Here is a 23517-nt window from a genome sequence, read left to right on the forward strand (position 1 = left end):
CACTGCACCCGGCCTTGTATTCCCATTTTTACAGATGAGGAAACATTGACTCAGTAACACTAAGGAAGAAATGTCTTTCTAAATTTGTCAAGGCTCATGATAGTCCTCATGAACCTGCAGGTTTCCTGCATGAGATGCAAGTGATGAGATCAAGAAGTCAGCCCAACTTACAGAGTGCATGCACCTGATGCCTCTTACTCTTGTGCTTTGTTACCTATGAGATCACATTTAGAGTATCACAGAACAGGAATTTGATTTTTCATTTTAAGGCGGACCCTGAAAAAAATGGAGTATATCAAGAGAAGAGTGGTCCAGGATATTTATGGGTCTATAAATCAAGTCATCTAAGGAACTGAGGCTGTTTAGCTCAGTGAAGATGAAGAGGAGACACCATGAAGATACATCTCCAGCCCTATGAAAGGCAGTCACATGGAGGAGTGCAGAGGATGCTGTGTGTGCCCCTAGAGGGTGAAAATGGGCCCAGTGGATGGTGAATTCAGTCATGCACTCCGTAAACACTTATTGTGCGCCTATTTTGTTCCAAGTATTGTGCTAAGTGCTGTCTAGGGAAGAAGATGACAAGGAATGGGACACACAATCCTTGTTCAACATCAGGAAGAACTTTCTGAAAATCAGAGCTGTCCAGTAGCGCAGCAGGCTTCTTGAAAAGTAGTGAGCTTCCTATCTTTGGAGTATTCAGGAGGGGGCTGGGTGCCCACTTATCAGAATGTGCTAGGATGAGTCTTTTGTGGAGTGGTAAGTGGAACTAAATCCCCTTCCAGTTCCAAAATTCCATATCCACATTGAGCTTTGTTTTGGCAGACTAGTGTGCGCTGTGCTGAAAGAGTGCCATCCTGACCCCCACTTCCACCCAGCCTTGTCCGCCCTGCTGTGTGCTGGGAGTTCTCTGACAGTGAGCCGAGGTGGGCCAGTTAGACTGGAAAGTGGCTGCATCTGTGACAGGGATGATGGAGTTCTGGCGGGTTTGTGTGGGCTCAAGGAATGTAGCATTGAAGCCATGTACACACAACCTGCTTAAGAACATCCCATGGGCAGAAAATGTTTTCTTCCTCTTTAGCCCTCCTCTGTTGCCGTGCCAGGCGGGCACAATGGTGCCTTTGAGAGGGGCAGCTGGAAGGGGGTGTTGGCAGGCAGACTGGAAGTAGAATATTGCAGCTGGGGGTGGGGGTGCCCAAATCCATTTCCAGGAGTGAGCCGGCACTGGGTGCCAGTTTCCAAAACAAAACTGCTGTTTCTCAGAGTTCACAGTGGTGGGTTGCTTCAGAGCTGGACAGAAGGCAAAGCTGTTTCCTATCCGCTGCTCCACCCTCCCCAAGTGTTTTTTTTTTTTTTTTTTTCAACTGGTGTGTGAAGGGATTCTTGCTCTGGATGTAGATTAATAGGCTTTGCTGTCTGTCTGGGAAGCTAAGGCCAACTTGGAGTGGATGGGGCTTTTTGAGGGATCACACTTTCCTGCAGACAAAGCAGGGCTTGATGGCCTGGGTGCCAGCAGGGATCATGGGCAGGTAGGCTTCTGAGCCACAAGAGAGGGCTCAGAATGGAGATCCTTTCTGCCCTGCAGGGTGATTTCCACCCTACAGCCACCCGGCACCCTCACTGCCACATGGGCTCTGCCCACTCACTGTCTTAACTCTGTTGGGTGGGAAAGAGGTGGGAGAATGTTGGCATTTCCTGTCCTGGTTCACACTTGTCCCGGACCCTCTGCTACTATCAAAGATACCACCAATAGCTTCCTAGAGATGGGCGTGGGAGGCCTTCTCACTCACCGTGCAGTTAGGAGAAGGCCTGAGTGCCAGCCATCTTCCCCTTTGTGTTACAAATGCAGCAAGGTGGGCCCCTTTTCCTGGTAGCTTCCAAGAAAAAGGCGTGACTTGAGGCTGGTCAAGTGATCATTTCTAACGTTCACACCAATTGTGGAATTTCCTATACTTGGTTCAATTTTACAATCAACAAATAACTATTGAGGAATTAGTTCATTTTAGGCATTGTGCTAAGTCCAGGGGTATAGAATGAATAAGATAAAGTCCTTGCTTCAGAAAGCTGATTGCTTGATAGCTATGCCAAGTCCTGAATGGGAGCCCCTTTATCAACTAAATGGACACATGACTTTTCTAAAAAGCAGGAGGGTAATGCAGAGGTCATCTCCTACTGCAGGTCCTGTGGCATTGTGAAGGGCATATGGGCCGGGGATCACAGATGGAGGCTTGAAACTCATCTGATCTTGGGAATACTTACTTATTTTATGAGATGCAGTTTCCTTGGGTAAATAATGGGAATAATACACAACCATGCAGAGCTGTTATAAAGATGAAATAAGACAGAGCTTGCCACGTGGTAAGTACTTGGTAAGTTGCTGCGATGGTTATTCATTTGTTTATCCTAAAGGGCTTGAGATATAACATGTGTGTGTGCACAGTGGTATTTATCCAATCCCTTGTAGATTCTATGACCTTCTTTAAATATTCAATTCTTCTACCTTCTTAATTCCTCTTCTAGTGAAGACTAAGATTAGTCAGTTTAGGACCTCACAGGATAAGTTAGAAAAACAGACATATCCACTATAGCCAACAAGACATATTTGTATATAATATTCTGTTTAATAACCTGTGATTGTAGAGGAAGAAAAGGATTGTAATGTTTCTCTTCCCTGAGGTTCCCAAATCTCCCAGGTGTGGTGATGAAGATCATGAATTCCTCTGAATATTCTAAAAAGTCTAGGTCATTTCCCACTGACGGGGCCTCAGAGTTTATTATTACTTAAAAGATGCATTTGTTTGGTAGACATTGCTTGGGGAAAGTTAATTCTTTTAGTAAGGGACCTTGGTGGTAGAAGACTTATGCTTCCTGGGGCTGGGACAGAGGTTGGCTGAGACAATCTTCCAGAAAAAAATGTATTGTGGGAGTGCATTCTGACCCAGCATGCTGAATCACATGACTCCCAACTTTGGTCTCCTGAGACTTTCTTGGGCCCCATCTATGAAACATGCTGCATATCCCCCAACAATTACTTTGGGAAAATGTAGGCATCAAACATAATCTTTAAAAGTTATTCCCAAGTCCATAGAAGACACAAAGTAGATAGAGCCAGGAGTCTGAAGACAAAAGAAAATCAAAGCAATTCACAAAGAACAAAAGAAATGGAAAAGAACAGGAAAATAAAAGCATATGAATGAAAAGAGGCTTGAAGTGAAGTGCAGGGTGCGCATTAGTAAGAAATAAAAAAAGAGGGTCATTTAAGAAAGAGAAAAAGTTTTATGTGCCAGAAACTGCAAGCAAACAATGGAATTCTGTAAGAGAAAGTTGACAGAAACAGTTTTTCCTTGGTAAGCTGAACGATTCTAAGCATCGGTGAAGGAAACTTGTCGGCACGTGATTGAAAGAGACAGAGATGGGGATGATGGAGCTGCATTTAAAAATGAATAAAGATGTAATAAACCAAAGAATCATAGAGGTCCCCAAGAGGCCTGATGTTAAAGAAACAAGGGTTAATGTTAAGACTGAAACGAGGCCAGTGTTGTAACAGTGCTGATTCCTGGTTGGTGGGATTGGGGGTTATTTTCTTTTTTGCTCCTCTGTATTTTAAAATGTTCTGCCATGAATTTGGATTATGTTTGTAATCAGGAAAAGAGGTTAGCACACATATTAGGAGTAGCAGAAAGAAATCAATTAGTAGGAAGCAGAAAGAAACCAAGCGGTGAGAACTGGTGAATGGGCAAGAAGAAGCAACCAGAAGTGGCAGGAGCTGCCTTGGATGGTCTCACAGTGAAGGTGGTGCTGGAATGAGGGAGCTGCTGGACTGGATTGAGGAAGGGAATAAACTAGAAGGAGGAGCTCTCTCAGGACCATTCTAGCCTTACTTTTGACTTCAGGGTTTGCTATGTAATCAGGTTGGCCCTCTTATTTTCCACGAACTTAAAATCCCTCCTAATGCTCTTCTCAACTTTCCCTTCCCCATGCATGTTGCCATTTCTGCCACTGTGCTGCATGGACGGGCTGCCCGTCAGTCAATTCCCACCTTCCTTACTCCAGCGAAAGGCTCTACCTCTGGTAGCTGAGAAGAAGGTTCAGATCATATCAGGAGAGACCAAGACTTGAAGACCTCTTTCCCTCTAGTTTAAGAGTATGCAGCACTGCAGGTGGATGCTAAGACATAGTAGAGAATGTCCACAGCTGGAGCTTATGAGCTGTGAGTTCTCTTCTGCACATACTGGTTTGGGTGAACTTAGTCAAGGTACTTAACCTGTGAAGTCCTTGATGTCTGTCTTTTAAAAATAATGGCATTGGCCAGGTGCGGTGGCTCATGCCTATAATCCCAGCACTTTGGAAGGCCGAGGCAGCTGGATCACTTGAGGTCAGGAGTTTGAGATCAGCCTGGCCAACATGGTGAAACCCCATCTCTACAAATACAAACATTAGCCAGGCGTTGTGGTGTGTGCCTGTAATCCCAGCTACTCAGGAGGCTGAGGTAGGAGAGTCACTTGAACCTAGGAGGCAGAGGTTGCAGTAAGCTGAGATTGCGCCACTGTACTCCATCCTGGGTGACAGAGCAGACTAGTGTGCTTATTAAAAATTTTAAAATTTAACCATTTTAAAGTGTCAGTGGCATTTAGTACATTCACTCACACTGCCTTTTTAAAGTGTTAGAATAACATAGTCATTTGGGTTGGTTCCATTTTGCCATAATAAAAAAATGTTGCATTGCACCTCCATGCTCATGTGTGAGAAACTCTCTAGATCAATGTCGAGAAGAACTTGCTGGGTCATATAGGCTATAAATGCATTTTCGGCTTGGTGTTTATTGATGAACCGCCCTCCAAAGTGGCTTACCACTGATGTTCCCACCAGCAGGGTCTAAGAGTTCCCATTTCTGCTCCTCCTCACAGATAGTGGCTGGGTTTTCATGCAACACCATAGAGCAGTTAAAAGTGACCGACCAGGCCGGTGCAGTGGCTCATGCATGTAATCCCAGGACTTTCAGAGGCCAAAGTGGGCTGATCACTTGAGGTCAGAAGTTCAAGACCAGCCTGGCCAACTTGGCGAAACCCCGTCTCTACTAAAAATACAAAAATAAACTGGGCATGGTGGTGGGCGCCTGTAATTCCAGCTACTTGGGACACTGAGGCGGGAGAATCACTTGAATCCGGAAGGCGAAGGTTGCAGTGAGCCGAGATTGTGACATTGCACTTCAACCTGGGCGACAAGAGTGAAACTCCTCAAAAAAAAAAAAAAAAAAAAAAAAAGTGACCAACCTGCTCTATCAGCACTAACATGGAGTGATCTCAAGAACATAAAGGTAAGTGAAAAGGTAAGTTTGGAGAATGAAGAGACTGGGGGCTTCAGCTTTATCTGTAGTATTTTATTTCTTCTGTTGAAAAATAGTTGAAGGGGCTGGGTGTGGTGGCTTGTGCCTGTAATCCCAGCACTTTGGGAGGCTGAGGTGGGTGGGTCACCTGAGGTTAGGAGTTCAAGACCAGACTGGCAAACATGGCAAAGCCCTGTGTCTACTAAAAATACAAAAATTAACTGGGTGTGGTGGCAGGCATCTATAATCCCAGCTACTCAGGAGACTGAGGCAGGAGGATCACTTGAACCCAGGAGGAAAGGGTTTCAGTGAGCTAAGATCACACCACTGCACTCCAGCCTGGGTGACAGTGTGAGCTCCATCTCAAAAAACAAAACAAAACAAAACAACAACCACAACAACAAAAAAAGGAAAAATAGTTGAAGGAAATAAGACAAAATAATGACAATATCAATTCTGAGTGAGGGGGAGTTGGGAGTATTTGATATACTATTCTCAAGACTTTTCTGTATTTTAAAAAATCCTCAATTAAAAGGAGCATTTGATGTGCAGAGATGCCCAAAATATACTGGATAACCCGAATTTTTTTTATTTTTATTTTTTGAGCAGCTTCCAGATTTGGACTTACTTCCCCTCCATCAAAGTTTATATTAGTTCATATTAATGGAGCTGGCTGGCCTTCCCTTGTGAATATTGTTTTAAAGATTGGATTAAATATCAAGGAATTGAACTGGGCACAGTGGCTCATGCCTGTAATCCCAGCACTTCGGGACACTGAGGCAGGTGGATTACAAGGTCAGGAGATTGAGACCATCCTGGTCAACATGGTGAAATCCTGTCTCTACTAAAAATGCAAAAATTAGCCGAGCATGGTGGTGCACGCCTGTAGTCCTAGCTACTTGGTAGGCTGAGGGAGGAGAATCACTTGAACCTGGGAGGCGGAGGTTGCAGTGAGCCAAGATCACACCACTGCACTCCAGCCTGGTGACAGAGCAAGACTCTGTCAAAAAAAAAAAAAAAAAAAAATCAAGGAATTTTGGAAGTTCTTATTTTTAGCCAGTAAAATGAAACATCTTTAAAAAATGTAAAATAAGTGCTCGAGTTGAAGCCTGTCTGGTTTGCTCTACCTAACTATGATCCCATCCAGAAAGCTCTGTAAGGTTATTCTGGGCCTGGGGTCGGGGAGGTGACTCACTGTGTGCCTTCCTCACCCCACCCCACACCTGTTTAATCAGGTGAAATCAGGTTAGAATGAATATTAAGAGCCTCTGGAGGGGAAGAGATGTCAGAGAGGAGCACCCTGAGAGACTGCCTTAGACCAGGGCTGGTGAGGGTGGGGTGCGGGTGACATGCTGGCTTCTTTTTTTTTTTTTGAGACAGAGTTTTGCTTTTGTCACCCAGGCTGGAATGCAACGGCATGGTCTCAGCTCACAGCAACCTCCGCCTCCCGGGTTCAAGAGATTCTCCTACCTCAGTCCCCCGAGTAGCTGGGATTACAGGCATGTGCCACCACACCCGGCTAATTTTGTGTTTTTAGTAGAGATGAGGTTTCACCATGTTTTGGCCAGGCTGGTCTCGAACTCCTGACCTCAGGTGATCTACCCAGTCTACCCAGTCTCCCAGAGTGCTGGGATTACAGGCATGAGCCACCACACCTGGCCGACAGGCTGGCTTCTTAATTAGAGCCCACAACGATTTATGGAGCACCCAGTTTCCAGGTACAGCACTCATGTTCACAGACTTTCCTTTGTGGTCTCATAGAAGAAGCATTTAGGGTGAACGTTTGCAATTTTTTTTTTATGCTCCCGTTTTGACAAATGGAAAGAATTAATTCCTGCTTTTAACGTTATCTGAAATGTTAAAATAAAGACTGTGAATGATAAGGAGATTGGATATGCCCAAACCTGGTTAAGAGTCTCTGCTCTAGACTGAGCTTCTCAAGTGCCTGTACTGCCCAAAACTCTCAGGTGTCTGGCAAATCTGGATTTGAAGCCTGACCTGATCGCTCGCAGGTTATGGACCTCAGGTGAGCCTCTTACCTTCTCTCAGCCTCTGTCCCCCTTCTCTGGAAAGGTGATTATGACACCTGCCACTTAGGGCTGCTTTGCAGATTCCGTGAGGCACTTAGCACCACTGCCAGTTACATAAAAAAACAAAAACAAAAAGCCCTGAAAACTTTAATCCTAATAATGGCCTTAGGAGGTAGACTAACCCCTATGCCCCCCATTTTATAGATGAGAATACTGAGGCTCAGATATACAGTTCAATAAGTTGCTTAACCTAAGCACAGACCAGGGCTCACTGCCAGGCCTTGTGACTCCAAGTCAGGGCCCTGGCCAAGTGTCTGCAGGTGAGCAGGAGATTTAGAGTCACCTTCTCCCCTACCTGAGTCACAGGGCCCTAAAAAACAGGGTCAAGGGTGATTTGACTCACGTGGCTCTGCAGGACTTTTTGGATCTAGTTTCCTTAGCACTAGTTAAGCAAGTGCCATATTGAACAGCTTTTGTGTGTTCTGTGGACTCCCTTCAGTTTCTCTCTTGTCCAGTTGGCCCAGTTGGCCACAAGCTTTGTTTCAGAGATGAGACCAAGTCTTTTATTCCTTCTCAAACAGCCACTAGCCTCAGAGAAATCACCTGCATATCACATGAATGGCTTTCTTTTCTTTTTTTTGAGACAGAGTCTCGCTCTGTCCCCCAGGCTGGAGTGCAGTGGCACAATCTCAGCTCACTGCAACCTCTGCCTCCGAGGCTCAAGCCATCCTCCTGACTCAGCCTCCCAAGTAGCTGGTATTACAGGCCTGTACCACCACACCCGGCTAATTTTTGTAGTTTTAGTAGAGACAGGGTTTCACCATGTTGGCTAGGCTGGCCTCAAACTCCTGACCTCAGGTGATCCGCCCACCTTGGCTTCTCAACCTGCTGGGATCACAGGTGTGAGACACCATGCTTTGCCACGCGAATGGCTTTTAATGGAGACCTTCCCTGCAGTCTCTCATTTGAGCTTTAAGTTTCACCATCCAACTTTTTACCAGATTGGCAAAAAAAAAAAAAAAAAAAAAAAAAAAAAAAAGAAAAGAAAATAAAAAAGGAAGAACCGAAATAGACTTCACTGTCTGTTCCCCTAAGTTCCTTACAGTTGTGCCCTTCCTGTAATCACTGAACCCGTCAGCCTCAGTTCCCTCATCCGTAAAGTGAGGACATTAATATTGGCCCTGCCTGTTTTGTGCATCAAAATAAATGAGACGCTGTGTGGGAAGACCTTTTGCAAACTTTAAGGCAGTTTTCCTCCTCTCTGACTCTCTCTCCTATGATGCAGCCTGAATCTATTCCTTCCTCAAATGAGAAGTAGGACTGAGTCTTCCGTTCTTTGCAAAGCATTTCTCAGCACACCTGCCCAGCTGCATGAGCTGAGAGGAAATCAGCATATTAAGGAGGAAGAAACAGTGCCTCCTGCTGAAGACTTTACCGCTTCTAGCACCTGTTAGGTAAATCTCTATTTATTGGGTTCCAAGCTAAATTCACTCTAAAAGATCTGGAATCTTCTCTCTTATCGGTTTTCAGCAATGAAGTTTTGGTTGAGAAACTGAATGCTTCTGAGCCTCATTTTTAAAATGTGACAATACTTGCCTCGCTGTGTGGTTATAGCGTATTAGGACATGTTATGGTTGGCAGTCAAAGCACGTGACTTTTTCTTGTCCCACTGGACTTTTCTCTCCCTTCGGTTTACCGTTTTTTTTTTTTTTTTTTAATTTAAGACGGTGTCTTGCTCTGTCTTGCCCAGGCTGGAGTACAGTGGCATGATCTCGGCTCACTGCAGCCTCTGCCTCCTAGGTTCAAGCGATTCTCTTGTCTCAGCATCCGGAGGAGCTGGGACTACAGGCACCCACCACCGTACCTGGCTAATTTTTGTACTTTTAGTAGAAACAATGTTTTACCATGTTGGCCAGGCTGGTCTCGAACTCCTGACCTCTGGTGATCCACCTGCCTCAGCCTCCCAAAATGCTGGGGATTACAAGTGTGAGCCACTGCACCCGGCCCAGTTTACCCTTCTAAATCTCTGTGCCTCAGCTTGCTTCTCCATAAAATGGGGATAATAATCTCTGGACTACTTAGTTCACAGGGTTGGTTGTGTGACTTTGAAATAAAGGCTGGGGTGGGGAACTGAAGGTGGTGAAACGTAGTAGCAATGCCTCAGTGAGGTTATTAGATGGCCTTGGCCTGGTGGGTCATGTGCTGGTTCTCAAAGGCCTGGCCTGTTGTCTGCGGCAACCACATTTAGAAGGTCCCTTAGTATAGCTGCTCTTACCAGCTCCTCCTGAGGCCCCTGACACTCTCCCATCTCCCTGCAAGGCTCTGCAGTCTCCTTACACCTGTTAACCCCATGCCTCACCCCTGTCTGTCTCTCTCAGTCCCCCTCTGGATCACAAGGCACAGGACCATCCACCGCTATTCTCTGGATGCAGAAATGGTGCCTGCCCCAATCCTGAGGGCTGTCAGAAGCTGCCCATCACATGACATGCTCAGCCCCACTCCCCCAGCTAACCCTCATGAATAAATACTAAAAAGACTCATTATGGAGAGATAAGGAAAACAGGAAGTGCTTCTGAAAGCTCCCAACAACACCCCCCCCTCCAGACCAGTGAACAACCCCACCCCCTCCAGAGGCCACCAGTGTCTTTAGCAACGAGGCCCCCTCTGCAGTTGAGGAAGAGCCTCTGTCTTTCAAACCCAGAGGGAACTGTGGGGCCTGGAGCCGGGAGGGCAGGCCAGAGGCAGGGGAGCTAAGTTGCTGTATTCTGGGCACAATTTCAAGGCCAGCTGCAGGGAGAACAAGCAGTCGCTGTGCGCCTGCAGCTGGCTGTGGTTAGGCCAGGGCTGTCCCTCACTTGTGGTATATTTAAAGAGACCCCACCAGACTGCCGTGCCAAGGGGAAAAAATGCACACATAACCCTGTTAGCCACACTCGGTTCCTCTGCCAAGGCCTCTCCTCCTTCCTCGGCTCCCAGCACTGCGTTCACACATCAAGAGAGGAGGACCGTCTTCTCAGACTCTCTGTGTACCACCTGGGGACAGGCACCCTGGCGCCTGGCCTCTCTGTCCTCTTACCAAGCTGGCCGAAAGTTCAGGGGATTAGCCAGATCGGCGCCTCCCACCCTGGCGTTGGTAACCCAGCAACCGAAGGGGAGAGGCAGGCAGATGAGTCAAAGGCAGCCGCACAGAACCTCTGGCTTCGTGTTTTGTTTGTGAAAACTCCCTGTGAGTGAGGAGCACAGGGGCCCTTCCGGCAGGGAGGGGCAGGGCTTTCCTACACTGCTCCAGGCCACATGCGCCTCCTGCAAGGCAGGCCCAGGCCCCATGGATTGCAGTGCAGGTTTAGAGGCCAAGCTGGTGGGCCAAGAGGAGCCTACCCTGGCTGAACTCTCTGGCTGCCTCTTCCACTTGTTTTCCTCAAGTGAAAACAAGACTACAGGCCTAAATCTCACGGGAAGGTAGGCCTGGTAGCAAGAACTCTGGACAAGAGAACCAATGGGCGTAAAGTCCCACGGAGCAGGTGTGCATAGAAGTTTGGACTTTCAGGTGGCCAGAGACCAAGGAGCTATCCATAGCAATCAGTGAGATGGCTTCCGGAGCGAAGCCCAGCCAATGTGGGGTGAGAGGGTGGGAAGTGGACAGCTTATCAACCAGGGGAAGGGAGCCAGCAGGCAGACTGTCTGAGGCAGGCCCCTACAAGTGCCGGAAGAGTTAGTGAAACACAAGTGCACCAACAGGATTGGCTACATAATTGGTGGGGCCTAGTACAAAATGAAAATGCCAGGTTCTTTGTTAGAAAATTATCAAGGATTGCAAGAGAGTGACAGAATAGCATGAAACCAAGGGCCCTTCTAAGCATAGGGACATTTTGTGACCACAAAGGTTGCATACCCACAAAACTGACCCTGGGTAACTGTGAGTCAGCTCCTTGAAGCAGATGTGAAAATCAAGGCAGGTCAGCTGGGGGATGTCTGGCTGCAGCTCCTATACTCCCCACCCCTGCTGCCCTGTAACACCAGTTCTCAGACTTTTACCAGGCTTGGGACATTGTCTCTCCAATAGCAGCCCCTCTCCCTGTGCTGACGGCAATGGAGGCTTTACCTCTCAGAAAAGAGGCAATTGCAAGGCCATGGAAGGAGGGCTGAGGGCTGGAATGAAGTGTGGCTCAGGGGTCTTGGGGCCTCTGAGTTCCACAGCCCCCCAGGGATTCTCTAGACAGGTCATTGGAGCCTTCTGAGTGAGGGTATGGAGGTGTTTTGGAACAGGATGGAGAAACAACACAGACTAAGCTCTGGGTCACCTCTTAAGGTCCCGAGAGGATACATCCTGTGCATGTGTGACCATCTAGGAGTGGAACCAAGATCCAGGAAGCCTTCTCCCCACTTGGGAACTTACCTCCAACTCAATGTGGTCATGCAGTTTCTTGCAGGTCGCTGCAAAAGTCTCCGAGGTACCAAATTCAAAGTACCACAGCTTGTTCTTCATCCTGGACCACAAAGCAGAGAGATGCCTCAATATTCCATATTTGAAATGGTCATGTAAAATAGCTACGTTCTTTGGATTGGGAGGTCCGAGCCTTCAGCAATTTCCCCAGTCTTACATTTTCTGCACTTGTTAATCAGATGATCAAGGAATAGAAATTTTTACCAACTGTTCTTGCTCGGAACTTAGAGAAAATCCACTTATTTCTTAGACATCACGGCAACCCTGAGTGAACTACCAACTGCTCCCCGAGCTTCCTGGTCAGAACAGGAAGAAGGTCTCTGTAGCTGCATTAAGGAAAGAGTTCTATGAGAAGTCAAGCCAGAGGTGGCAAATATCGATACAGTGCTCTGGTCACTGTCCTTTCCATTACTCAGGCAGAACTCTCTTTTGGGTATGTTTGGGGTGTAAAGGGAAGATTCTTCTAAGACTTGAGGGATGTGCAGTCTTAGGACAGAGGAGGGATAGCCCCACACTAACCCAGCTAAAATGCGTGTTGCATTGTCCAGGCTGTGATTGGGGGAAGCAGAGTGGCAAGAGTTAGATACAGATTTGCAGCCAAGTTGGAAAAAAAGAAGGGTTGATTGGTAGCAATAATCACCTCCCCCCTTCCTCAAATGTATTTGCTTAGGCCATGGCAATCCTTCAGTTAAGGGCAAGCCTTGTCATATTTGCTTCATAGTAAGAGTTCACTACTTTGAGCTTTAAAAATTTTCAGCCTTTTCCTTAAGAGAAAAAAAAAAAAATCAATCAATGGGGTTCTCATGTAGCTGGGGGCTTTGCAAAGTCAGATGGTGTGTCCTGACACTTGGTGCTTTGGATCAGATGGTCTCACTAGGAAATGTTTCTGAAGGTATTCCATTCCTTCCACCCCAACTGTTACCCCATTATCAGGGGTTGGCTAAGAGAAGGGACACCTGTCCAGTTTACGAGCTGACAGATTTTGCTAAGGAAGGATTAAACAAAAATCACATTCTTCTTGGCACTCAGAAGAGAGGATGCCACCTTGCATGGTGCTAATCCTTTCTCCTCAGGTTTGCAGACGAAGGGGAAAGGAGCAGTCTTCAGAGGGAAGAGGGCTCTTATTTTTTCCTCATCTTCCTTAGGTTGTAGCAGATGACTCTCCAGAATAGTAGACACAACTCTTTTCTGCAGATTTTCCCAAGAGTCTACCTAGAACTTGAAGATGAGACTGTGTTCTTCCATTGTATGAAGACTTCTGAGATCTAGTTGGTTGGGAAATAGCTTTTCTGACTCTTAGTATGCACGAAAAGAACAAATCAATGATGAAGAGAGTAAGAGTAAGCAAGCTGTGGGAATTATGCCTCATGAACAAAGTTAGAAGAGTTGGGTATACTGTAAGCAGACCAGTGCTTCTCAGCCCATGTGCTGTGTGTGGCACAGGCATACCTGGAATGTCAATCTCCTCAGCCTGCAGAGCGGCCAGGTGGGATCTGGGACAGGCTGAGCCCCAATGCCATGGCAAACATTCTCATTTGTATTTCCAGTGTGCCATACGTAGATTTTCATTTTCTGTGCATGCCATGATGATGGGAAATAATTGGGGGAAACATTGTTCTAGATCACTGATTCTCGGTATGCACAGTAATGTGAATGTCTAATAAAACTTGGAGATTTTATGAAGATGCACATTCTGATTCAGTGGTTTAGGGTTAGGGCCCAAGATTCCTCATTTTCAGTGCTGCTGGTCCAGGGGATACTGTGAGTCATGTGGACCTCGAGAGCCTATGCCTGTGGTTCTCAAACATTGGTATTTACAAGAATTACCTGGGAAATATGATTAAAATGCTGCTTCCAGGACTCCAGTCTATAGAGATTCTATGAGACAGTTGTGGAACGGGGCCCAGGATTGTGCATTTTTATGTGTGTCCAAGTGATCATTATGCAAACGATCAGTGGACAGGACTGAGAAACATTGCTGTAGATCCCAGGGAAATGAAAACATGGAAAAGGATAGAACCAGTTAAACCTGAAGGAGAGGATTCTCCAGGGAGGACAGAATGAGGGTCAGTGCCTTTCTGCAGTCAATGATGGCAAAAGACTAAGTAACAGGAAAAACACAGATTGTCATAAATACCAAAGCTGAGCATTCCTTTTTGGCAGCAAGAGCATCTCTGTAGCCAGGAGACTTGCTTGTGATTCCATTTTCAAATATCACTGCTGGCCTGAATCATGACTTTTGAAAGTTATTGCCAGGAGATTTAGAGTTTTAATAAAAGTTTCCGGAAGCCACAGCTATTTTTGCCCAGTAGTAGCTCTTCTGATGAGCTAATAAAGGTTAAGAGGTCATGGTTAGGTCAGCATCGCAGAATAACTGAGAAGATCAAACGGACTACTCATTCACTGCTGGCTGTGTAACCTTTGACAAGTGATTTAAGATTTTTAAGCCTCAGTTTCCTCATCTCTAAAATAGAGATAAGAAAAATATCTGCTTCAAGAGGTAGTTGAAAAGTTAAATGAGATGACAGCAAAGGACTTCACATAGGCTTGCTGTGTAGAAGGCTCATCAAGAATGCCAGCTACTTACTTATTAGCTATTATTATTTCAGTGTCTTGAGCTGGCATATTCAGATAACATAGTGAGGCAAAAATGACAGATAAGGATGTGTAGCTACAGATATTATATATTAATATTTTTCTGGGCAAGAAAAAATGTGATCATATTTATTATATTATGTGCCTTGACTTTTGGTGAAAAAAAATATGCTCCCCATATGTCTAGTTTAATAGATTTTTTCAGAATCATACCATACCCTAATCCTTGATTAATTATCTTGACTGGTCACACAATTGGCCAAAGTGATGTTAATTGCTAATATACTTCTGAGAAAGTGCAGGTTTGGTGTGAGACGAAGTATTCATCAATTCAACAGACATTCATTGTGCCAGGGACTAGAGAAGGTGTGCTAGGTACAACAAAGAACAAAATAGCATTCCACGCATTGGACATCTGGGAAAGACAGACAGGAAACAGACCACGGTGTGGTCAGCTAAGAACCAGGCACCGGGGTTCGTAGCAAGAGAGACACCCAGTTCTTAGAAGGATGTAGAAGGCAAACATGGAAGGTGGAGAAAGAGCATTTCAGGCAGATGAAGCTAGGCCATGGGACAGGCAAGAGAGAGAATAGTCTTGCCGGAGGGGACACAGAACTCAAGGTAGGGGTTGGCCAGGTAAGGGTGGAGGCAGACAGGAGCAAGACTGTGAAGGATGGGCATGCCACACTTAGGGGTTTGTGCTTTATCTTAAAATCTGGTGGGGCGCGACGGCTCATGCCTGTAATCCCAGTGCTTTGGGAGGCAGAGGCAGGTGGATCACCTGAGGTCAGGAGTTCGAGACCAGCCTGGCCCGTTTCTACTAAAAATGCAAAAATTAGCCAGGTATGGTGGCAGGCACCAGTAAGCCCAGCAGCTTGGGAGACTGAGGTGGGAGAATTGCTTGAACCTGGGAGGCAGAGGCTGCAGTGAGCTGAGAATGCACCACTGCACTCCAGCCTGGGTGATAGAGTGAGACCCCCATCTCAAAAAAAAAAAAAATTCTATTGGGAGTCATGGACCATCCTCAAGTGGTATGGGAGGGGGAGGTGGTGACAGTATTGACCTGATCAGATTTAGGTTTTTAAAAGATCATTCTGTTCCAGTTGTGGAGAAGGGACTGGAAAGGGAGGTAGAGACTGGAAGTTTGGAAAATAGTTTGGAGGTGGTATAGAAATCCAGGAGATAGCTGAGAAGGGCCTGAACAAGTGTCATGACAATAGTATTAGAAGAGAAGAGCAGGGGAGAGTCACAAGCTAAAATTTAGGAGTTATTTTAGCTTACAGAACAAAAAGGAGGGGTCACAGTGATGGCCAAGTTTTTGTTTTAGACAGCATGATAGATGGCAGGTGTCATCTCCTGAGAGAGGGGCACAGGATATTGATTCTTCTGTGGCAGTCATCTTTGTAACCGGAAGACAACACTTTTGTGTTTGGTTAATCTTTTCATTCATCCATCCATCCATTGAACATTTATGGACCCCTACTATGGGCCAGGTGCTGTATAGGGCTTGGAGATAAGTGATGAATAAGACAAGCAAAACCCCGCCCCTGTCCCCCCTCCCCTCTTTGTTTTTTGAGACAGAGTTTCATTCTGCCTCCCAGGCTGGAGTGCAATGGAACAATCTTGACTCACTGCAATCTCTGCCTCCCCAGTTCAAGCGATTCTCATGCCTCAGCCTCCTGAGTAGCTGGGATTACAGGCATGTGCCACCATGCCCGGCTAGTTTTTATATTTTTAGTAGAGACGGGGTTTCATGATGTTGGCCAGGTTGGTCTTGGACTCTTGGACTTACGTGATCTGCCCACCTTGGCTTCCCAAAGTACTGGGATTACAGGCGTGAGGCACCATGCCCGGCTGAGCCTATACGCTTTTAATAGCTTCACCAAGACCTAACATTGAACCTCTGACCCACGAGGGATGTGGCTTTTAGATATGTTCAAAATGGAAATGCTTCTGTTTCTCCTCTTTCAATGCAGGCACTTTTTGGCTAGAAGTGAATGCATTCTATTCCCATGGCCCTTTGTTTTGCACTCTGCTAAACATTTTACACACACCATCTCCTTCTCTGAGAACCTACCAGTTCTCAGAAGAAGCTTACTGGTAGGTTACTCTAGGATTTCCTTATTGCTACAAACAAGGACATTCACAGATGGAAGTGAATTCTTCTCTGCCTCATCTTCCTTTTGCTTTATCATCACCAGCACACCACCATCACCACCCGTTTCCAAAGCCTTTAAGAAAAGCCTATAGACCCTGCAATTTGAGCTGGGAGATGCAGTCCCCACTCTCCCTGACCACCAGAGAGCCTGAGTGCAATGTTCCTTCTTCTCTTTTGAAGATGTTTCCCCAGCTACTTTACTCTTAGCCCTTGTAGGAGGACCATTTCTGCAGAATGTGGCACTGAGTTTTTGTCTGTTTCATCTTCTATTGTACAAGAATATGGCATCTGAGAGCTGAGAGGCTAGGGTTCATGACTGGCTTTGCCACTCACTGGCTGGGCAAGTTATTTAAATTCTTTGAACCTTCACTTCTTCTACAAAATGGGAACATTATCTTCTACTCACAAAGTTGTGAGGCTTATGTGGCAAATGCAAAGTACCAAGCAGGTGTTTAATGCATAGTAAGTGCTCAGTAGCTCTCCTTCCTTGTTGCTAGGAGACACAATCACTGGAAGAAGACGCATTCCCCAAAGGCTGCAGGGGTAAGGGCGGGTCTACTGTGGGGAGTCTATCGTAGGTAGCCAATATTTTTTGAAGAAAATAAAACTAACAATGTTTTAATGGCTGCTGGAATGCTTTTTCTGCATCTCTCTTCCTAAGTTGTCTTTGGCCCACCATTTTTTCCCCTGTTATAATCACCTTTCAGCTGGAAATGACTAATCCTGAACCAGCTGTTCTGAGGCTGATTTCCCGTTCCATGAAACTCCTAGGTTCATTGTCAGGCTCTGAACTACCCAGATGAACCCATTCTTGAGGTAGAAGATCCTCCTGTGTGCTCCAAGGGACTCTCAGCCACATGGAGAAATGGCAAATACAAATAGTGACACCATGGCTCAACTCTATTTCTGGATTTTCTTAATAGCCCCCTGGCTTATAAGAAAATAACATCAATTGCACACTAGCTAGTTGAATCTTTTCATTAGACAGATGAGAGAAAAAATGAGACTAACTAAAAATGTTCTTTTATGTTTGTCAGCAATTTAGGGCTGGAATCCATCATCCTGACAGCTATGAATAGCCTGTTTTCAAGGATGTCCACAGTGAAACCCAGCTAGCTGCTGGCCATTCACTTTACCAGCAGAGGCTACGTACTCAGCTTCCTATACCACCCCGAGCTTCTGGGGACCCTTTCCTGAGAATCAAGGAAGTTTTAAGGGCAACGGGCTTTTGAAGTTGTGAAAACATGAAAACATTTATTTGGGCTTAGAAGTCTACACAGAGAACACTACAGTTATTTCTAGAAATAGAAGCCCTTGAAGTGAAGGTATTCCTCTTTGTGGTTTGGACTTTGATAATCAGGTTCTCGGAGTGACTCATGCCTCACATAGTTACTTAGGCCTTGGGTGTCAGTTAGCATTAGGTTGGGAGGCCTGGTGAAACAGATGCCACCCACAAGATGGTGTTCTGTGTTGCATGCAGGGAGGGCAGAATGATTTAGTGGAGACCGTGCTGCACCAGCGGGCAAAGCTGCTCCCACACCCCATTATCAAACGCACCAGCACCTGACTTCATGAGAGTTGCTCAGCATCCCCAGGCCTCAGATTCCTCATCTTAAAAATGAAGGGCTTGGGGCCAGGCACAGGGGCTCAGGCCTGTAATCCCAGCACTTTGGGAGGCTGAGGCAGGTGGATCATGAGGTCAGGAGATCAAAACCATCCTGGCCAACATGGTGAAACCCAGTCTCTACTAAAAATACAAAAAATTAGCTGGGCATGGTGGTGCATGCCTGTAATCCTAGCTACTCGGGAAGCTGAGGCAGGAGAATCGCTTGAACCAGGGAGATGGAGGTTGCGGTGAGCCGAGATCGCGCCACTGCACTCCAGCCTGGCGACAGAGCGAGACTCCGTCTGAAAAAAAGAAAAAATGAAGGACTCGGACCAACTGCTTTCCAAGGTTTCTCCAAGCTCCCCAGACACAACTTGAGATGACACAATTCAGAACAGGATGGGAGGACTCACGTGTTCCACAACTGCTGCCGTGTAGGAGTGTGGGCCCAAGTATTGTCAGAGCTGACATTTTTGAAAGAGAATCCAGAAATATATTTTCATGTAAAATCTGATTATTGGAATTGGCAACTAATTCAAGTTTTTAAGAACCTAAGCCAAAAACTACACATTTGGGAAAACTGTAGCTAACCAACAGGACATTTCTGTATATGAATTATAAATTTTCATCAGGTTCATCCCAATTAAAAAACAAAACAAATGGTCTCAATCCCATTTGGGATTTGCTGGGTTATTAGTGGTGTTATTGCTGCCACTACTGAAGATAATAGACTCACATTGGATTACTAAGGTAAACAATAATTTAGCAAATCAGGTATAATAGAAATGCAGAATAGTCAAATGCAACAAGAGTTGAATTATAATTGACTGATAAATATTAGTAATAATATTGACAGTACTTTGCCTGTTAACATTTTACATTACTTGAATCTCGAATACCTTTGGAAGCTTAGTAACTATGTTAACCAAAGTTTACATCAAGAGTTAAAAAAAAAAAAAAAAAAGCAAAGGCAGGTGGGGTTTGCTCTAAGGCCAGGATGTCAAGTCCTATAAGGGGCCCATGATTGTCACCTCACAGGTGCTGCAGAGGCCATCTGTGTCACCCGCACACCCAGCTGCGTTGGCCCATCAGAGAGTGTGTCACCACATCTAATCCACCCTGCATGCTGTCCCCAGCTCTCACTGCTCATCAGAACAGGCACTCAGTGATCCTCAGGCACGGAGCTGTGGATGGAATCATCTTTTCCAAGAGGGGGCAGTGGCCCCTTTGGTTCAAGGGAAAGTGAACACCCAGCAATCAGGAAGGAGGCTTTATAAATAGCTGTTTTTGTACTCTGAATGTGACTCTTGTGCCTGCTGTTCCTGCCAACAGATTTGTGTTGGCTCGATGTGTTTCAGCTTCGAGGGGCAAGGTATTCCCTGGCTTTTTTCCATACTTGGGACAAGACTGGTGTTCATGGCACTCAGAAGAATCTCGGGTGGTGAATGGTGGGAAGACTGGAGGCCAGAGACCAGAAAGGGTGGGCAGAGAGATGGAGAACAGGAAAGGGGAGATCTCAAGAAGGGGTTCAGGAAAATAAAAAGACGGAGGAAGGAGGGAGAAACTTGCATAGGATGTATTTTATTGTATAACTATGGAATCCTCTTAATAACCTCTAAAGACACTTCTTGAGTCATTTTCATACGTGAGAAATTAACTGTAAAATCACAGATGACATACTGTTTGCACTTAAAAGGTCTTCAGGGTTCAGGGACTTATAGCTGGGGGATCACAGGTTCCAAAGAGTCTTCCAAAGTATGAATGGAGTCCATGAGCTGCTGTTAATATTTCTTAATGTAAAATAGTATTTGTACATTTAATCATAATAAAGACAGCATAGACTAACTAGTGGGTTAAATGATAATTTTTTTGATGGGCAATGGAATTAAATCAGTTATATCAGTTACTGCTTGGTAACCAGAGACACGGATTGAATGGCAATTGAATCCTGAATAATAAAAATGGGGAAAAAATGATTACTTAGAACAGCTTTATGGCTGACAAAAGTCTTATTCAATATGGCACCCATGGTGGGAGGCAGTGGGAGAATGAATAAAAATAGTGCACTATTCCATAGTACAAGGGTACATGTAAAATTACTACTCTATACCAGGGATGGATGGTGGTTCTCTTCTAAGCTGTGGCAGCCTTCTCATGGTACAGCTTAGGAAACCAAGATCAGTTCTTGATGCAGCTGGGAGGTACGGAGCTGGAATACAAACCCCGTCTTCCAGCTCATAGTCCTTACTGGTTTACTCTCCCTGGCTCCTGTTGCTATGCCCCAGAGGCACCTGAGAGAAACGGAAAAGTCAACCAAAGTCACCAGAGCTAGTGACTGCAAAGCTGTGAGTCATTCTCATTCATGCTTGTGGGCTGGGTTTACTCACATCTACCACATGGGCCACCTGTATGGCTGTAGGATCCCAGCTTGAGGTTGGCTGGGACCCTGACACTCTTTAGCAGAGTCAGTGATCTGGGCCTCCCCATTGGTCTCTAGTCTCCGCTCTTGTCCCAGACTAACAAAGGGCCAAACCCATGAGCCTCGTGTGTAGAGCAGCCTCCATACCCCTTCAAGGGTAATTCTGGGTCCCTAAGAATCTACTGCCTCTGAACAGTGACCCTTCTCTTCCATATGACAGTGTGTTTCTGTGGACCAAGGACACATTCTCCTTTGATAGGATCTCCGAATTCTGTCTGGCACCTGACAGTATCTCCTCCTAAGGGCAAGACTCCAAGCACGAAGACTGCCAAAGTCTGAAATCGGATCCTTTCCCAGTGCAGCACACAAGGACACACGTGTGCACGTGCGGGCACACACACAGGCCGCAACAAGAAGGTTTCTCTGAGACTCATGATCCACTGTTACCAAATGTGCTCGCAGACACTGCCCCTCTGAGGCCAGAGAGTCTCTCCAAAGGCCCAGCAGCCTGACTGTACAACGGTCGGCCGTGTGCTGTGAAAGGCACCACTTTGGGGGTGGCCCTCAGAGGAGAATGCTGAGGGAAAGGCAAGGCCAGGACCATGTTGTCAGGGGTTTCCTTTCCTGATGGCCTGGGTCTCCAGGGTATTTGTCCAGTTAGTATCTGTCCTTGCCAAGAGAAAATAGCTCCTTTCCCTCATCCAAAAAGAAAAAGGAAAGAAAGAAAAAACCCTCACAGTTTGGCTGCTTCTTAGCAATCCTTTCTCCCTTTGAAGAGTTATTCGTGGAAAGAAAATCCCCTTCAGGCCGATTTGGCGGAGGCTGGAGGGCACGGAATAAGCTTGCTCTTGGCAGTTATCAGAGAGCAAAGTCAAATACTGGGACAAAAAGAAATCCCTGCCTGGAGGGACGGGGAAAAGGCGGACAGGAATGCTCACTGCTGAAGTTCTGTAGTGATTCCTTAGCTGTGCTTTCCAGCATTTACACACCATCAGCCCTGGGAACTGGTATCTGAAGGCGAAGGGGACAGTGAAGACACAGGTGGGCGAGGCCTCATGTTAGAACCTGAGCCTTGAAGGCTTAGAGAAGGTAGTTGCCCTGCTGGAGCTGAGCCTCTCGCTGTGGAAGGTGACTTCCTGGGTCCCGATCAACCAAGACTAAAATGTGGAACTGTCTGGAGGAGCAGAGGCAAACCCTGGAAGCAGGTCCACACCCTCACAGTACCGTGACCGCCAGGTGGGCTCTGCCGGCCCCCAGCTGTTAGGAGGAATCTCACTTCCCACTTCACAAATGTTGACCATGGGTTTGACCTGCACTGGCTGCTTTCTGCACCCAAAGGTCCTGCTCTTTTGATCCTCACATCTACCCCCTGCGGTAGGTACTACGGTGGCTATTTGTAGATGTGTGAGATGGTTGTTCCTTGGCAAACCTACAGCTAGACTGGAATGGGATCGCAGAGTCTGAGGGGATGCAGGCTGGCTGATCCTGTTCTCCCCTCTCGCTCCCCCGCCAGTCTTTCTGAACACGAGGCAGTGCCTGCTTTATGATAGGTCGGGTTACAAAAGTTCCTTGGTTAAGCCAGTTGTTTGTCACTCTGAGCACATTTCCCCATAGAAACAATGTTATGTTGAGGTTGGGTTCCCAGGCTAACCCACAAGAGTCAATTAACCCATTAGATACCCAAAATACAATGTCTCATTTTGGAGAGAGCTTACTGGAGCTGAAGGAGCTGTGGTGAGAAGGCAGAAAGGCCTGGGTTCAAGCCACAGTTCAGTCATTTACTTGCCGTGTGCCCTTGGGCAAATCATTTAGTCTGTCTCTTTATTTCTATATTTTTGAATTGACACAATATGACCTACCTTGCAGGAGTTGCTGGGAATATTAATTAAGAATACACACACATGGTTGGCATGGTGGCTCAAGCCTGTAATCCCAGCACTTTGGGAGAGCGAGGCGGGTGGATCACTTGAGGTCAGGAGACAGATGACACCCTCTCTTTACTAAAAATGCAAAAATTAGGCCAAGCATGGTGGCTCCTGCCTATAATCCTAGCACTTTAGGAGGCCGAGGCGGGTGGATCATGAGGTCTAGGAGTTTGAGACCAGCTTGGCCAATACGGTGACACCCTACCTCTATTAAAAATACAAAAATTAGCCAGGCATGGTGGCGGGCACCTGTAATCTGAGCTACTTGGGAGGCTGAGGCAGGAGAATCGCTTGAACCTGGGAGGCAGAAGTTGCAGTGAGCCAAGATCGTGCCACTGCACTCCTGCCTGGGCGACAGAGTGAGACTCTGTCTCAGGAAAACAAACACATAAACAAACAACAACAACAACAAAAAACCACAAAAGAATACACACACATGTATGTCTCATGATATACACTCCAATAAAGGCACAGTAGAACTCCAATGCTATATATAAAACTGGTTTTGTGGCTTCATGATTCTGAGTTCCAACTTAAAGTACAGGGAACATATCTTTTCTGCTGAATTTGGATTGGGGATCTTTGCTTTCCTCAACTCCCTGGGAAAGAAACCTGGAGACTCTTCTACCCTACATCCCTGGTGGTGACCCTGAAGTCTGGGCTGGAGTTCTACTTAGGAAGGGAATGGAGATGCCAGAGGGAGACTGTGAAGCAGCAAAAGTGGAAAGGGTAGCAGACAGCACACACTGAAGTATGTGTCCTGTGTCTTTCTTCTGCGATCATAAAACTCCAGGTTGGTCTGTTTATTTCCGCCTATGTTTCCTGTGCCTTCCACACCATCGGCCGGTTAGAGGCATCTTGTCTAGAGTTAAGTCCACAGTAAGTCATTCCCTCATTGTTTCCCTTACCTTTCCCATCATGGAATTGCTAGCAAGGCAAGTCAAAAATGCACTCGATAGGGCAGATGCCTGGATAAATACCCCCCTTCTCTTCCCTATTCCATCTTCTTCCTGTGCC

General features: G+C 46.2%; 1 protein-coding gene across 9 annotated transcripts in view; it reads right to left on the reverse strand.

Moving 5' to 3' along the window:
- DGKG (diacylglycerol kinase gamma) overlaps positions 1-23517 on the reverse strand; it is a 217004-nt gene that overhangs the window by 50274 nt on the left and 143213 nt on the right. For 8 of the 9 annotated variants that reach the window (XM_033211966.1, XM_033211963.1, XM_033211970.1 and 5 more), the window contains one exon: positions 11750-11840. In XM_033211966.1, coding sequence (XP_033067857.1) covers positions 11750-11840 — 91 coding nt within the window. Of the gene's footprint in view, positions 1-7362; positions 7457-11749; positions 11841-23517 lie in introns of all 9 variants that reach the window. The other variant, XR_004437236.1, reaches the window with a different exon arrangement.

This window comes from Trachypithecus francoisi, unplaced genomic scaffold (assembly GCF_009764315.1).
Source record: "Trachypithecus francoisi isolate TF-2019V2 unplaced genomic scaffold, Tfra_2.0 Lachesis_group0, whole genome shotgun sequence".
Classification (NCBI taxonomy): domain Eukaryota; kingdom Metazoa; phylum Chordata; class Mammalia; order Primates; family Cercopithecidae; genus Trachypithecus; species Trachypithecus francoisi.